Raw genomic sequence first — 16,715 nt, forward strand, 5'->3', positions numbered from 1 at the left:
AGAAGGGGGAATGTTAGAAACCTATGAATTATTATTTGCTCAATAAATCATTATTCGTTGTTCACTCGTTGCTAACAGACCTGTTTTTAATACATATACCATTGCCGATCTGCTTGATTCAGCCATCATGGAAAAGTTACCCATGGCGCGCGGATATCCTTTGGCACAACGAAACTTGCTGGTGATGCCTAAGCATAGCTGGCTTTGCTTTTTTGTTGACGTCCATGGCCGGAATTCAAACGAAACTGAAAATTGAAAAATTATTAGATGGTGATTTGGGAATAATAAACTGAATATACTTACATTTTTCCGCCAGAGAAAAATGTCGTCGACAGCCAACACTTTACACCCAACCATGATGTTGAGAAAAAAATTACTGTTCGCTAATAAATTTTATGTTATGTAGATTCTGGAGGAGAAGGACGCAGCGCGGGCGGTCGCGCTGCAGCAAGGTACCCGGCAGAACGTGGAACGTTATAGACGGAAGCGAAGACAGCAGACCCGCCTTTTTCAGGAGAAAAAACGCCGCCTGGAAGAAGCAGACTGCGAGGAGATGGAACAGCTGTGCCGTTCTCAAGAAACACGCAAGTTCTATCAGAAGTTCAACGCATCGTGCCGCGAGCCGAAATGTGCAGGCAGGGAGAAGGATGGAAGCATCTTGACGGACGAACGTGTGGTGATCGGAAGGTGGGAGCAGCACTACGAGGAACATTTGAATGGCGTAAGAGTACAAGCAGTGAACGTCAGTTCAGCGGACGATGGAAGCCCCCATCTGAGGGAAGTTAAGGATGCCATCCAACAGCTAAAGACCAATAAAGCAGCTGGAAAGGATGGTATCGGAGCTGAGCTCATCAAGATGGCCCCGAAAAAGCTGGCCACTTGCCTGCACAAACTGATAGTCAAAATCTGGGCCATCTAGTCAAAATCTGCCCCATCTACATGATCCAGCGACAAGCTGGAGTGTGAAAACTTTCGAGCGATCACCATCCTTAATGCCGCCTACAAAGTGATATCCCAGATCATTTTCCGACGTCTGTCACCATTGGTGAATAAGTTCGTAGGAAGTTATTAAGCCGACTTCGTGGACGGCCGCTCGACAACGGACCAGATCTTTACTGTACGGCAAATCCTCACAAAATGCCGCAAATACCAGTACCCAATCTGTTCATTGATTTCAAGGCGGCATACGACAGTATATTCCGCGTAGAGCTATGGAAAATTATGGACGAGAACAGCTTCCCTGGGAAGCTTACCCAACTGATCAAAGCAACGGTGGATGGTGTGCAAAACTGTGTGAAGATTTCGGGCGAACACTCCAGTTCGTTCGAATCGCACCGGGGACTAAAACAAGGTGATGGAGTTTCGTGCCTGTTGTTCAACATTGCGCTAGAAGGTGTCATGCGGAGAGCCGGGTGTAACAGCCGGGGTACGATTTTCGACAGATCCAGTCAATTTATTTGTTTTGTTAGTATGGCCATTGTCGGCCGAACATATGCAAAGGTGGCAGAACTGCACATCCGCCTGGAACGTGAAGGAACAAAAGTTGGACTGGTGGTGAATGCATCGAAGACAAAGTACATGCTTGTGGGCGGAACCGAGCGCGAAAGGGCCAGCCTGAGAAGCAGTGTTACGATAGACGGGAATACCTTCGAGGTGGTCGAGGAATTCGTCTACCTTGGATCCTTGCTAACGGCTGATAACAATGTTAGTCGTGAACTACGAAGGCGCATCATCTGTGGATGTCAGGCCTATTACGGGCTCTAGAAGAAACTGCGGTCAAAAAAGATTCGCTACCGCACCAAATGTGTCATGTACAAGACGCTAGACGCTAATAAGACCGGTAGTCCTCTAAGGTAATGAAACATGGACAATGCCCGAGGAGGACTTGCAATCACTCGGAGTATTCGAGAGACGGGTGCTTAGGACCATCTTTGGCGGTGTGCAAGAAGACGGTGTGTGGCGGCGAAGAATGAACCATGAGCTCGCCCAGCTCTACGGCGAACCCTGTATCCAGAAGGTAGCTAAAGCCAGAAGGGTACGATGGGCAGACATATGGTGTTCGCTTCCGATCCGATAGATACCAGACGGCGTGGAGCGCAGCGAGCGAGGGGGATAGACCAGGTGCAAAACGACTTGACGAGCGTGGGGCGTATCCGAGGATGGAGAGATGCGGCTTCAAACCGTATATTGTGGCGTCAAATTGTTATCTGTTTAGATGTTGACTAAATAATTGAAAAAAATGAATTTTATGTGCAAGTATTAATAATTATCTACTATCGATCATTGCACATAAAATTCATTTCGTGGCCTAATAGGCTATAAATAAAATTCCATTAGGATAGTCGAATAGATTCTACAGAATATATATTTCTATAGATTCTATATCATTCGTGCGATTCTATATAAAATAAAATGTTGATTAAATTTCAATGTTAGCGTAATAACCAAAAGTAAGAAAGCCGTCTGGTGCCATAATTTTGATTAGTGCTTTATATATGAAGATTTACAACGATAAATGTGCTCAACCACAGCATAATAGACTAAAGCTTGAGCCATACACCCTAGAAGGCAACAAAAGCTCTCTCCGTCCTCTCTCCTTTGGGTACTGCAGTACTGACAGTCTGTATCGAATCGAGTGAAGCATTCAGAAGCGTTCTTGTTCTTGTTCAGCGGATACATACATCGACATTAGTTCATCAAACCATACGTTGCTGCTTGTGGAGAATCGCTTTCTGCATGTGATAGATTAAATTATTTAGTTATCGCCATCTGCATCGCTGATAAATACTTATTACAATTTAAATTTATTTGTTTGGCCTCAACTATGGAATAGTGAAATCATTGAAGTGAATGAGCAGCTTCCCTACGACTGAACGACTTCGCGGTGGAACCTGTTTTTCTACTGTATTATGTAGTGGCATTGGCAGCCAGGTAGGTTTGATGGGCACCGAGCGTATCAATCCGCGCATATGTTTATCACCGCACAAAAATGACTAAAGCAAGGTACAGTCAACCCACAGATATGGATCGTTCGCGGGGCCACAGGTGTGAATGGGTATGGAATTAGTCGAACAATAATGTAGGTGCATTGGATTTGTGCAGTATTATGAACATATCCAATCAAAGTTTTTGTTGCTCATAAATCAGTGAACTATCTATACGTTGATGTAACTATTATAAATTATTCATCATAAACAACTGTTGAGAAAATCAGATAATTGTTTCCAAAACAACAGCGTATGTCCAATTCGATTTTACGTATAGCGTGTTATGCTTCAAAATGTTTTTAAGCTCTTGGTATATAAGATACTCGGCTTCGTCGAAGAATAATTTTCTATCGATCCTATTTTGTTTCAATTCAGTTATCCTGACGAGAATATTCAGGGCTAAATTGTTGACATTCTATTTTGGTGTATGTTAAATAGAACATTGTTCGATCACGTTTGAATTAGCGAGATTCAATCGAAAAGCATTGCATAAGAGATATTCCAATGAGTACCTATATATTTTTTGCAATCAATATTCAATCAGCTTGACCTTGCCCAAAACTTCGTACCGATTCATAACTGTGGGATGACTGTTTGAACCTTCTCCCTAATATGTTGCAGAGACATCTTGCTGATAGTCACCTCTATCGGCGTCGAACCCGTTAGACAGCAGTTTGGAATTTCGGTGCCCCACCTGGCAGCATGGTCCTATCGTATGTCACCCCGTATATCCGGCACATCGTGGTAATCGGATTGGCTGCAGTGCTGTTCGCCTTTCTGTCGCGGGAACCAACTGGCGGTGTCGGTAAGGAATCCCATGAGGAACGGGCGGTCCATAATGCAGGGGAGCAGCTGTTCACGGAACAAGAACTGGCCAAGTACGATGGCCGCGACGGGAGCAAGGGATTGTACCTGGTCATCCTCGGCTATGTGTACGACGTGCAGAAAGGGGTGAAGCACTACGGACCCGGTGAAGCGTACAACATGTTTGTGGGTCACGATGCGTCAAGGTCGTTTATCTCCGGAGACTTTGAGGAGTACGACTCCGAAATGTCCGACGTATCTTCGCTGACGGATTCTGAGGTGAAAAGCATTGTAAAATGGAAATCGTTCTACGACGAGAACTATGTTTATAAGGGAAAAGTCATAGGCCGATATTTCGATAAGAATGGAGACTTTACCGAGTACCACAAGGTGGTTTTGGAACGAGTGGCTAGAGCAGAGGAGGCAGAATCTAAGCCGAAGCAGGAATTCCCGTCTTGCAATGTTGAATGGAAGCAGGAGACGGGGACGAAAGTGTGGTGCTCGTCAAGAAGCGGAGACGGTATCGAGCGGGGCTGGGTGGGGAAACCTCGAAGGTATGTCAAAGAGGAGGACAAAACTCCGTACTGCGTGTGCGTGCCGGATGGCTCGGAGGGAGGTAATCTAGTGCCTTTTGACAATTGTGATTCGGCTAGCGAGGAGTGTTATGTGAGGGATGACAAATGAAGTGCTACAAGCAGTATTTAATGCAGCAGGCAGTAACAATGCAATAAATGTAGTGTATTGTAAATACTAAAAGATGCTGGTTAGAATTGTCATTGATTTGAAGAAGCCTTGCAGAATGAAATAACTTAACTTACATTATATCAAACATTTTGATCGTATTTATAACGGCCAAACCAAGATACATCGGAATTGTGGATCAAAGTGCATTCAACGCGAATGGTCGGCAGGGTTCCGGTTTACGCTCCCCCTAAGGGGCCGTACACCTATAACGTAAGCACTTTGGGGGAGAGGGGTCTGTTATTTTCTTACACACCATATAAATAAAAAATCTTTTTACAAATCAATCAAATCTCAATTGATATCTTCTTAGTTATTGTCAGCATATTACCTACCTTGATACCTGGTTTGCTACAGTATCGAAACACCAATGATTGGCGTATTGCAGAGTTCCATATTGAGGTCTTGGGCGATGTTCCTCCAATTTTACCGAACGTTAAGGGTCCCCAAGTCCGATCACTCAGCGTATTTGTGGTCGTCCCAGTCCAGGAGCATATGCAACCGTGTGATGATCCCAATCACATCCTAGATTACAAGGAATTGCTGATAATGGTATTTCTCAATAATAATTTTGTCATAAACTCCTAAATCCAATTCTTATCCACTTCATTCTTCCCCTCCTCTACTCATGAGATGTTTTATACTTAGAATGCAAATATTGCAAATATTTTTGGTTCTTGAATAAACATCAATTCGCCTTTTGTAAATTATCCATGTGACAATATATGAAAAAACCAATGCGAACGACTCAATACAAACGTAATCCAATTTAAAACTAATACTTCAAATACAATCTAACTCCATTCCAAATCCAATCCAAATCTTATCCAAACTTTATCGAAGTCCAATATCCGTCCGAAATCCAATTCAAATACAATCAAAATTTATTGAAGTGTTGAGAAATCGACTGTCTTGAAGTCTTGAAGTCGACAGTCTCTCAGATCCAAATTCAATCCAATCCAATTCCAAATCCAATCCAATCTAAATTCAATCCAAATCCAAACCCAAATTCAATCCAAATTAAATCCAAATCCACGGAGACGAGCCAGCCTCGGGCTGAAAGTCTCCTTAATAAAGACACACAAAAAAAAATAAAAAAATCCAAATCCAATCCAAATTCAGTCCTAATCTAATTCAAATCGAATCCAAGTCCAATCCAAATCCAATACAAATCCAATTCAAATACATACCAAATCCAATCCAAATTCAAATCCAATCCAAATCCAATTCAAATCCAATCCAATCCAAATCTAATCAAAATCCAATCGAAATCCAAATCCAAATTAAATCCAATCCAAATCCAATCCAAATCCAGTTCAAATCCAATCCAAATCCGATCCAAATACGATCTAAATCCAATCCAATCCAATTCAAATCCAATCCAAATCCAAATACAATCCAAATCCAATCCAAATACAAATCCAATCCAAATCCAATCCAAATCTAATCCAAATCCAATCCAAATCCAGTTGAAATCAAATCCAAATCCAATTCAAATTCAATCCAAATTCAATCCAAATTCAATCCAAATTCAAATCCAATCCAAATCCAATTCAAATCCAATTCAAATCCATTCCAAATCCAATCCAATCCAAATCTAAATCCAATCCAAATCCAAATCCAATACAAATCCAATCCAAATACATTCCAAATCCAATCCAATCCAAATCCAACCCAAATCTAATCCAAATCCAATCCAAATCCAGTTGAAATCCAATCCAAATCCAATTCAAATTCAATCCAATTCCAAATCCAATCCAAATCCAATTCAAATCCAATCCAAATCTATTTCAAATCCAATCCAAATCCAAATCCAATCCGAATTCAATCCAAATCCTATCCGAATCGAAACCAAATCCAATCCGAATCGAAACCAAATCCAATCCGAATCCAATCCAAATTCAATACAAATCTAAATCCAGTTCAAATCCAATTCAAATCCAACCCAAATCCAAATCCAATCTGAGTTCAATCCAAATCCAAATCCAAATCTATTCCAAATTCAATCCAAATCCAATACAAATCCAATCCAAATCGAATCCAAATCCAATCCAATCCAAATCCAATCCAAAGTCCAACCCAAATCCAATTCAAATCCAATCCAAATCCATTCCAAATCCAATCCAATTCCAATTCAAATCCAATCCAAATCCAATTCAAATCCAAATCCAATCCAAATCCAAATACAATCCAAATCCAATCCAAATACAAATCCAATCCAAATCCAATCCAAATCTAATCCAAATCCAATCCAAATCCAATCCGAATCCAGTTGAAATCCAAACCAAATCCAATTCAAATTCAATCCAAATCCAATCCAAATCTAAATCCAGTCCAAATCCAATTCAAATCCAATCCAAATCCATTCCAAATCCAATCCAAATCCAAATCCAATCGAAATCTAATCCAAATCCAATCCAAATACAATCCAAATCCAATCCAAAAACAAATCCAATCCAAATCCAATCCAACTCCAATCCAAATACAATCCAAATCCAATCCAAAGTCCAACCCAAATCCAATCCAAATCCAATCCGAATTCAATCCAAATCCTATCCGAATCGATTCCAAATCCAATCCGAATCGAAACCAAATCCAATCCGAATCCAATCCAAATCCAATCCAAATTCAATACAAATCCATATCCAGTTCAAATCCAATTCAAATCCAACCCAAATTCAATCCAAATCTAATCCGAGTTCAATCCAAATCCAAATCCAATTAAAGGCCAACCCAAATCCAATCCGAATTCAATCCAAATCCAATCCGAATCGAATCCAAATCCAATCCGAATGGAATCCAAATCCAATCCGAATCGAATCCAAATCCAATTCAATCCAATCCAAATACAATCCAAATCCAAACCAAATCCAGTTCAAATCCAATCCAAATCCGATCCAAATACGATCTAAATCCAATCCAATCCAATTCAAATCCAATCCAAATCCAATACAAATCCAATCCAAATCCAAATACAATCCAAATCCAATCCAAATACAAATCCAATCCAAATCCAATCCAAATCTAATCCAAATCCAATCCAAATCCAGTTGAAATCAAATCCAAATCCAATTCAAATTCAATCCAAATTCAATCCAAATTCAAATCCAATCCAAATCCAATTCAAATTCATTCCAAATCCAATCCAAATCTAAATCCAATCCAAATCCAAATCCAATACAAATCCAATCCAAATACATTCCAAATCCAATCCAATCCAAATCCAACCCAAATCTAATCCAAATTCAATCCAAATCCAGTTGAAATCAAATCCAAATCCAATCCAATTCTAATATAAATCCAATCCTAATTCAACCCAAATCCAATCCAAATCCAAACCAAGTCCAACCCAAATCCAATCCGAATTCAATCCAAATCCAATCCAAATCCAACCTGAATCCAATCCAAATCCAACCCAAATCCAATCCAACTTAAATCCAAATCCAATACAAATCCAATCCAAATTAAATCCGAATTCAATCCAAATCCAATTCAAATCCAATCCAAATCCAATTGAAATCTAATCGAATCCAATTCAATTCCAATCCAAATCCAATACTAATCCAATCCAAATGATATCCAAATCCAAACCAAATTCAACCCAAATCCAATTCAAATCTATTTGAATCCAATTCAATTACAATCCAAATGCAATGCGAAGTCAACTCGAATCCAATCCAAATGTAATCCTAATCCAATCAAAATCCAAATCCAATCCGAATTGAATTCAAGTCCAATCCAAATCCAATCCAAATCTAATCCAAATCCAAATCCAATCAAAATCCAATCCAAATCCAATCTAAATCAAATACAAATCCAACCTAAATCCCATCCGAATTCAATCCAAATCCAAACCAAATCCAATCCAATCCAATTCAAATCCAATCTAAATCCAATCCAAGTGCAATCCAAACCCAATTCAAATCCAGTCCGAATTTAATCCAAATCCAATCCAAATCCAACCCAAATCTAATCCAACTCCAGTCCAAATCCAATACAAATCGAATCCAAATCCAATCCAATCCAAATTCAATCCGAATTCAATCCAAATCCAATCCGAATCGAATCCAAATCCAATCCGAATCGAATCCAAATCCAATCCGAATCCAATCCAAATCCAATCCGAATCGAATCCAAATCCAATCCGAATTCAATACAAATCCAAATCCAATTCAAATCCAATCCAAATGCTATCCAAATCTAATCCAAATTCTATCCAAATCCAATCCAAATGTATTCGAAATCCAAACCAAATCCAACCCAAATCCAATCCAAATCCAATCCAAATCCAAACCATTCCAATCCAAATCCAAACCAAATCCAACATAAATCCCATCCAAATTCAATCCAAATCCAAACAAAATCCAATCAAAATCCAATCCAATCCAATCCAAATCCACTCGAAATCCAATCCAAATCCAATTCAAATCCAATCCAAATCCAATTCAAGTGCAATCCAAATCCAATCAAAATCCAAACCAAATCCAACCCAAATCCAATCCAAATCCATTTCAAATCCAATCCAAATCCAAATCCAATCCAAATATAATCCAAATCCAATTCAAATCCAAATCCAAACCAAATTCAATCCGAATTCAATCCAAATCCAATCCAGATCCAATCCAAATCTTACCCAATCTAAATCCAATCCAAATCCAGTACAAATCCTATCCAAACCCAATCCAATCAAATCCAAATCCAATCCAATTCTAATCTAAATCCAATCCGAATTCATCCCAAATCCAATCCAAATCCAAACCAAGTCCAACCCAAATCCAATCCGAATTCAATCCAAATCCAATCCATATCCAACCTGAATCCAATCCAAATCCAACCCAAATCCAATCCAACTCCAATCCAAATCCAATACAAATCCAATCCAAATCCAATCCAAATCCAATCCAAATCCAATCCAATTCAAATCCAATCTAAATCCAATCCAAAGTCCAACCCAAATCCAATCCAAATCCAATCCAAATCCAATCCGAATTCAATCCAAATCCTATCCGAATCGAATCCAAATCCAATCCAAATTCAATACAAATCCAAATCCAGTTCAAATCCAATTCAAATCCAACCCAAATCCAATCCGAGTTCAATTCAAATCCAAACCAAGTCCAACCCAAATCCAATCCAAATCCAATCCGAATTCAATCCAAATCCAAATCCAATCCGAATTCAATCCAAATCCAAATACAATCCAAATCCAAATCCATTTCAATTCCAATCCAAATCCAATACTAATCCAATCCAAATGCTATCCAAATCCAATTCAAATTCAATCCAAATTCATTCCAAATCCAATCCAAAACCAATCCAAATCCAATCAAAATCCAATCCAAATCCAATCCAAAGTCCAACCCAAATCCAATCCGAATCGAATCCATATCCAATCCGAATCCAATCCAAATCCAATCCAAACGCAATCCAAATTCGAATCCAATCCAAATCCAATTCAAGTCCAACCAAAATGCAATCCATATCCAATCCGAGTTTAATCCAAATCCAAATCCAAACCAAGTCCAACCCAAATCCAATCCAAATCCTAATCAAATTAAAATTCAAATACAAATCCAATCCAAATTCAATCCAAATCCAATCCAAATCCAATCCAAATCCAATCCAAATTCAATCCAAAGTCCAACCCAAATCCAATCCTAATCGAATCCATATCCAATCCGAATCCAATCCAAATTCAATCCAAACGCAATCAAAATCCGAATCCAATCCAAATCCAATTCAAATCCAACCAAAATGCAATCCAAATCCAATCCGAGTTTAATCCAAATCCAAACCAAGTCCAACCCAAATCCAATCCAAATCCAATCCGAATTTAATCCAAATCCAATCCGAATCGAATCCAAGTCCAATCCGAATTCAATCCAAATCCAAATCCAATTCAATTCCAATCCAAATCCAATCCAAATTCAATCCAAAACCAATCCAAAGCAAATCTTTTCCAAATCCAATCCAATCCAAATCCAAATCAAATTAAAATCCAAACCAAGACCAACCCACATCCAATCCAAACCAAATTCATTCCAAATCCAATCCTAATTTATTTAATTCAATTCCAATTCAAATCTAATCCAAGTCCATTCCAAATCCAAATCCAAACCAAATCCAACTGGAATCCAATCCAAAACCAATCCAAATCCAATTCAAATCCAATCCGAATTCAATCCAAATCCAATCCGAATTCAATCCAAATTTAATTCAAGTCCAAGCCAAATCCAATCCAAATCCAAATCCAAGCCAAATCCAATCCAAATTCAATCCAAATCCAATCCAAATCCAATCCAAAGTCCAACCCAAATCCAATCCGAATCGAATCCATATCCGAATCCAATCCAAATCCAATCCAAATGCAATCCAAATCCGAAAACAATCCAAAACCAATCCAAAGCAAATCTTTTCCAAATCCAATCCAATCCAAATCCAAATCAAATTAAAATTCAAATTAAAATCCAAACCAAGACCAACCCACATCCAATCCAAACCAAATTCATTCCAAATCCAATCCTAATTTATTTAATTCAATTCCAATTCAAATCTAATCCAAGTCCAATCCAAATCCAAGCCCAATCCAAATCCAAACCAAATCCAACTGGAATCCAATCCAAAACCAATCCAAATCCAATTCAAATCCAATCCGAATTCAATCCAAATCCAATCCGAATTCAATCCAAATTTAATTCAAGTCCAAGCCAAATCCAATCCGAATCGAATCCATATCCGAATCCAATCCAAATCCAATCCAAATGCAATCCAAATCCAATTCAAATCCAACCAAAATCCAATCCAAATCCAACCCTAACCCAATCCAAATTCAATCCAAAACCAATCCAAAGCAAATCTTTTCCAAATCCAATCCAATCCAAATCCAAATCAAATTAAAATTCAAATTAAAATCCAAACCAAGACCAACCCACATCCAATCCAAACCAAATTCATTCCAAATCCAATCCTAATTTATTTAATTCAATTCCAATTCAAATCTAATCCAAGTCCAATCCAAATCCAAGCCCAATCCAAATCCAAACCAAATCCAACTCGAATCCAATCCAAAACCAATCCAAATCCAATTCAAATCCAATCCGAATTCAATCCAAATCCAATCCGAATTCAATCCAAATTAAATTCAAATCCAATCCAAATCCAATCCAATCCAAACGCAATCAAAATCCGAATCGAATCCAAATCTAATTCAAATCCAACCAAAATGCAATTCAAATCCAATCCGAGTTTAATCTAAATCCAAACCAAGTCCAACCCAAATTCAATCCAAATTTAATCCAAATCCAATCCGAATCGAATCCAAGTCCAATCCGAATTCAATCCAAATCCAATAGATAAACCAACTGGTCGCAGTGGAAAATGTACCCAACAAGAAAAAAAAATAATTCAAATCCAATCCAAGTCCAATCCAAATCCAATCTAAAGTCCAACCCAAATCCAATCCGAATCGAATCCATATCCAATCCGAATCCAATCCAAATCCAATCCAAACGCAATCAAAATCCGAATCCAATCCAAACCCAATTCAAATCCAATCAAAATGCAATCCAAATCCAATCCTAGTTTAATCCAAATCCAAATCCAAACCAAGTCCAATCTAAATCCAATCCATATCTAATCCAAATCCAATCCAAATGCAATCCACATCCAATCAAAATCCAAATCCAAACCAAGTCCAACCCAAATCCAATCCAAATTCAATCCGAAATCAATCCAAATCCAATCCAAATCCAAATCCAATCCAAAGTCCAACCCAAATTCAATCCAAATCCAATCCAAATCCAATCCAAATCCAATCCAAATCCAATCCAAAGTCCAACCCAAAACCAATCCGAATCGAATCCATATCCAATCCGAATCCAATTCAATCCAAACGCAATCAAAACCGAATCCAAACCAATTCAAATCCAACCAAAATGTAATCCAAATCCAATCCGAGTTTAATCCAAATCCAAATCCAAACCAAGTCCAACCCAAATCCAATCCAAATCCTAATCAAATTAAAATTCAAATTTAAAACCAAACCAAGTCCAATCTAAATCCAATCCATATCTAATCCAAATCCAATCAAAATCCAAATCCAAACCAAGTCCAACCCAAATCCAATCCAAATTCAATCCGAAATCAATCCAAATCCAATCCAAATCCAAATCCAATCCAAAGTCCAACCCAAATTCAATCCAAATCCAATCCAAATTCAATCCAAATCCAATCCAAATCCAATCCAAAGTCCAACCCAAAACCAATCCGAATCGAATCCATATCCAATCCGAATCCAATCCAATTCCAATCCAAACGCAATCAAAATCCGAATCCAAATCCAATTCAAATCCAACCAAAATGTAATCCAAATCCAATCCGAGTTTAATCCAAATCCAAATCCAAACCAAGTCCAACCCAAATCCAATCCAAATCCTAATCAAATTAAAATTCAAATTTAAAACCAAACCAAGTCCAATCTAAATCCAATCCATATCTAATCCAAATCCAATCAAAATCCAAATCCAAACCAAGTCCAACCCAAATCCAATCCAAATTCAATCCGAAATCAATCCAAATCCAATCCAAATCCAAATCCAATCCGAATCGAATCCATATCCAATCCGAATCCAATCCAAATCCAATCCAAACGCAATCAAAATCCGAATCCAATCCAAATCCAATTCAAATCCAAGCAAAATGTAATCCAAATCCAATCCGAGTTTAATCCAAATCCAAATCCAAACCAAGTCCAACCCAAATCCAATCCAAATCATAATCAAATTAAAATTCAAATTCAAAACCAAACCAAGTCCAATCTAAATCCAATCCATATCTAATCCAAATCCAATCAAAATCCAAATCCAAACCAAGTCCAACCCAAATCCAATCCAAATTTAATCCGAAATCAATCCAAATCCAATCCAAATCCAAATCCAATCCGAATCGAATCCATATCCAATCCGAATCCAATCCAAATCCAATCCAAACGCAATCAAAATCCGAATCCAATCCAAATCCAATTCAAATCCAACCAAAATGCAATCCAAATCCAATCCAGGTTTAATCCAAATCCAAACCAAGTACAACCCAAATCCAATCCAAATCCTAATCAAATTAAAAATCAAATTCAAAACCAAACCAAGTCCAATCTAAAACCAATCCATATCTAATCCAAATCCAATCAAAATCCAAATCCAAACCAAGTCCAACCCAAATCCAATCCAAAATCAATCCAAATCCAATCCAAATCCAAATCCAATCCAAAGTCCAACCCAAATTCAATACAAATCCAATCCAAATCCAATTCAAATCCAATCGAAAGTCCAACCCAAATCCAATCCGAATCGAATCCATATCCAATCCGAATCCAATCCAAATCCAATCCAAACGCAATCAAAATCCGAATCCAATCCAAATCCAATTCAAATCCAACCAAAATGCAACCCAAATCCAATCCAAATCCAACCTTAATCCAATCCAAAGAAAATCTTTTCCAAATGCAATCCAATTCAAATCCAAATCAAATTAAAATTCAAATTAAAATCCAAACCAAGACCAACCCACATCCAATCCAAACCAAATTCATTCCAAATCCAATCCTAATTTATTTAATTCAATTCCAATTCAAATCTAATCCAAGTCCAATCCAAATCCAAAACAAATCCAACTCGAATCCAATACAAAACCAATCCAAATCCAATCCGGGGGGTCTCCAGTAGCTTTGCGAGCAAAGGCGTAGGATTGCCAATCCGGAGATGGCGAGTTCGATTCTCGGTCCGGTCTAGGATGTTTTCGGGTTGGAAACATTCTCGACACCCTGGGCATAGTGTATCCATTGTACTTGCCACACAAGATACATACTCATGCAATGGCGGGCATAGAAAAGCTTTCAATTAATAACTGAGGAAATGCTAATAGAATACTAAGTTGAAAAGCTAGGCCAAGTTCCAGTTGGAATGTAGAGCCATTGAAGAAGAAGAAGAAGAAGAAGAAGAAGAAGATCCAATCCGAATTCAATCCAAATCCAATCCGAATTCAATCCAAATTTAATTCAAATCCAATCCAAATCCAATCCAAAGTCCAACCCAAATCCAATCCGAATCGAATCCATATCCAATCCAAATCCAATCCAAATGCAATCCAAATCCAATTCAAATCCAACCAAAATCCAATCCAAATTCAATCCAAAACCAATCCAAAGCTAATCTTTTCCAAATCCATTCCAAATCCAAATCAAATTAAAATTCAAATTAAAATCCAAACCAAGACCAACGCACATCCAATCCAAACCAAATTCATTCCAAATCCAATCCTAATTTATTTGATTCAATTCCAATTCAAATCCAATCCAAATCCAAACCCAATCCAAATCCAAACCAAATCCAACTTGAATCCAATCCAAAACCAATCCAAATCCAATCCTAATTCAATCCAAATCCAATCCAAATCCAATTCAAATCCAATCCGAATTTAATCGAAATTTAATTCAAATCCAATCTAATTCCAATCTAATCTAAATCCAACCCAAATCCAATCCAAAACCAATCCAAATCCAATCCAAAGTCCAACCCAAATCCAATCCGAATCGAATCCACATCCAATCCAAATCCAATCCAAAGTCCAACCCAAATCCAATCCGAATCGAATCCATATCCAATCCGAATCCAATCCAAATCCAATCCAAATGCAGTCCAAATCCGAAAACAATCCAAATCCAATTCAAATCCAACCTAAATCCAATCCAAATCCAATCCGAATTTAATCCAAATTTAATTCAAATCCAATCTAATCTAAATCCAACCCAAATCCAATCCAAAACCAATCCAAATCCAATCCGAATTCAATCCAAATCCAATCCAAATCCAATTCAAATCCAATCCGAATTTAATCGAAATTTAATTCAAATCCAATCTAATTCCAATCTAATCTAAATCCAACCCAAATCCAATCCAAAACCAATCTAAATCCAATCCAAAGTCCAACCCAAATCCAATCCGAATCGAATCCAAATCCAATCCGAATCCAATCCAAATCCAAACCAAATCCAATCCAAATCCAATCCAAATCCAATCCAAATCCAATCCAAATCCAATCCAAATCCAATCCAAAGTCCAACCCAAATCCAATCCGAATCGAATCCATATCCAATCCGAATCCAATCCAAATGCAATCTAAATCCAAATCCAATTCAAATCCAACCAAAATCCAATCCAAATACTATCCAAATTCAACAAAAACCAATCCAAAGCAAATCTTTTCCAAATCCAATCCAATCCAAATCCAAATCAAATTAAAATCCAAACCAAGACCAACCCACATCCAATCCAAACCAAATTCATTCCAAATCCAATACTAATTTATTTAATTCAATTCCAATTCAAATCTAATCCAAGTCCAATCCAAATCCAAACCAAATCCAACTTGAATCCAATCCAAAACCAATCCAAATCCAATCCGAATTCAATCCAAATCCAATTCAAATCCAATCCGAATTCAATCCAAATTTAATTCAAATCCAATCTAAATCCAAATCCAATTCAAATTCATTCGAATCCAATTCAATTACAATCCAAATGCAGTGCGAAAACATCCCAAATCCAATCCAAATCCAATGCAAATCTTTTCCAAATCCAATCCAAATCCAAATCCAAACCAAATCCAACCCAAATCCAATCCAAATCCAAACCAAATTAAATTCAAATCCAATCCTAATTTAATTCAAATCCAATTCAAATCTAATCTAAATCCAATCCAAATCCAAATCCAACTCAAATCCAATCCGAATTCAATTCAAATTCAACCGAAATCCAATCCAAATTTAATCCAATCGGACCTGCTTTCCACTTCCATTTCCTCAGTTATTAGTTGAAAGCTTTTCTTTGCCCGTATGAGGTGTATCTTGTGTGGCAAGTACAATTGATGCGCTATACCCAGGGTGTCGAGAAAGTTTCCAATCCGAAAACATCCTATACTGGACTGAGAATCGAACTCGCCATCTCCGGATTGGCAATCGTACGCCTTTGTACTAAAGCTGGCGCTTCCAGGTGGAACTTTTGCTGGTCGAAATCAACACGTTGATGACGGAACACATCTTCGGCATGGAGGAGCTCTTCAGTAGATCTCGCAAACGACGCACGGACAGAAACTGCAGGAAAATCGCATGGTCGCGATGATCCTGAGAAG

At 38.0% G+C, this 16,715-nt stretch overlaps 1 protein-coding gene across 5 annotated transcripts; it reads left to right on the plus strand.

Annotated features, from left to right (window-relative positions):
• Positions 1 to 2,618: 2,618 nt before the first annotated feature.
• LOC134211273 (neuferricin homolog) lies at positions 2,619 to 4,549 on the plus strand. 5 transcript variants are annotated; one of them, XM_062688002.1, is made up of 3 exons: positions 2,619 to 2,738; positions 2,834 to 2,931; positions 3,609 to 4,549. In XM_062688002.1, the coding sequence occupies exon 3, from the start codon at positions 3,690 to 3,692 to the stop codon at positions 4,473 to 4,475; it is 786 nt and encodes a 261-aa protein (XP_062543986.1). In that variant the 5' UTR covers positions 2,619 to 2,738; positions 2,834 to 2,931; positions 3,609 to 3,689; the 3' UTR covers positions 4,476 to 4,549. The 5 variants fall into 5 exon arrangements, with proteins under 5 accessions (XP_062543986.1, XP_062543994.1, XP_062544002.1 ...); XM_062688010.1 differs by adding an exon at positions 3,010 to 3,079 and having other exon boundaries at positions 2,624 to 2,931; XM_062688018.1 differs by adding an exon at positions 3,010 to 3,055 and having other exon boundaries at positions 2,624 to 2,931.
• Positions 4,550 to 16,715: the final 12,166 nt, after the last annotated feature.

Source organism: Armigeres subalbatus, chromosome 1 (assembly GCF_024139115.2).
Source record: "Armigeres subalbatus isolate Guangzhou_Male chromosome 1, GZ_Asu_2, whole genome shotgun sequence".
Lineage (NCBI taxonomy): Eukaryota > Metazoa > Arthropoda > Insecta > Diptera > Culicidae > Armigeres > Armigeres subalbatus.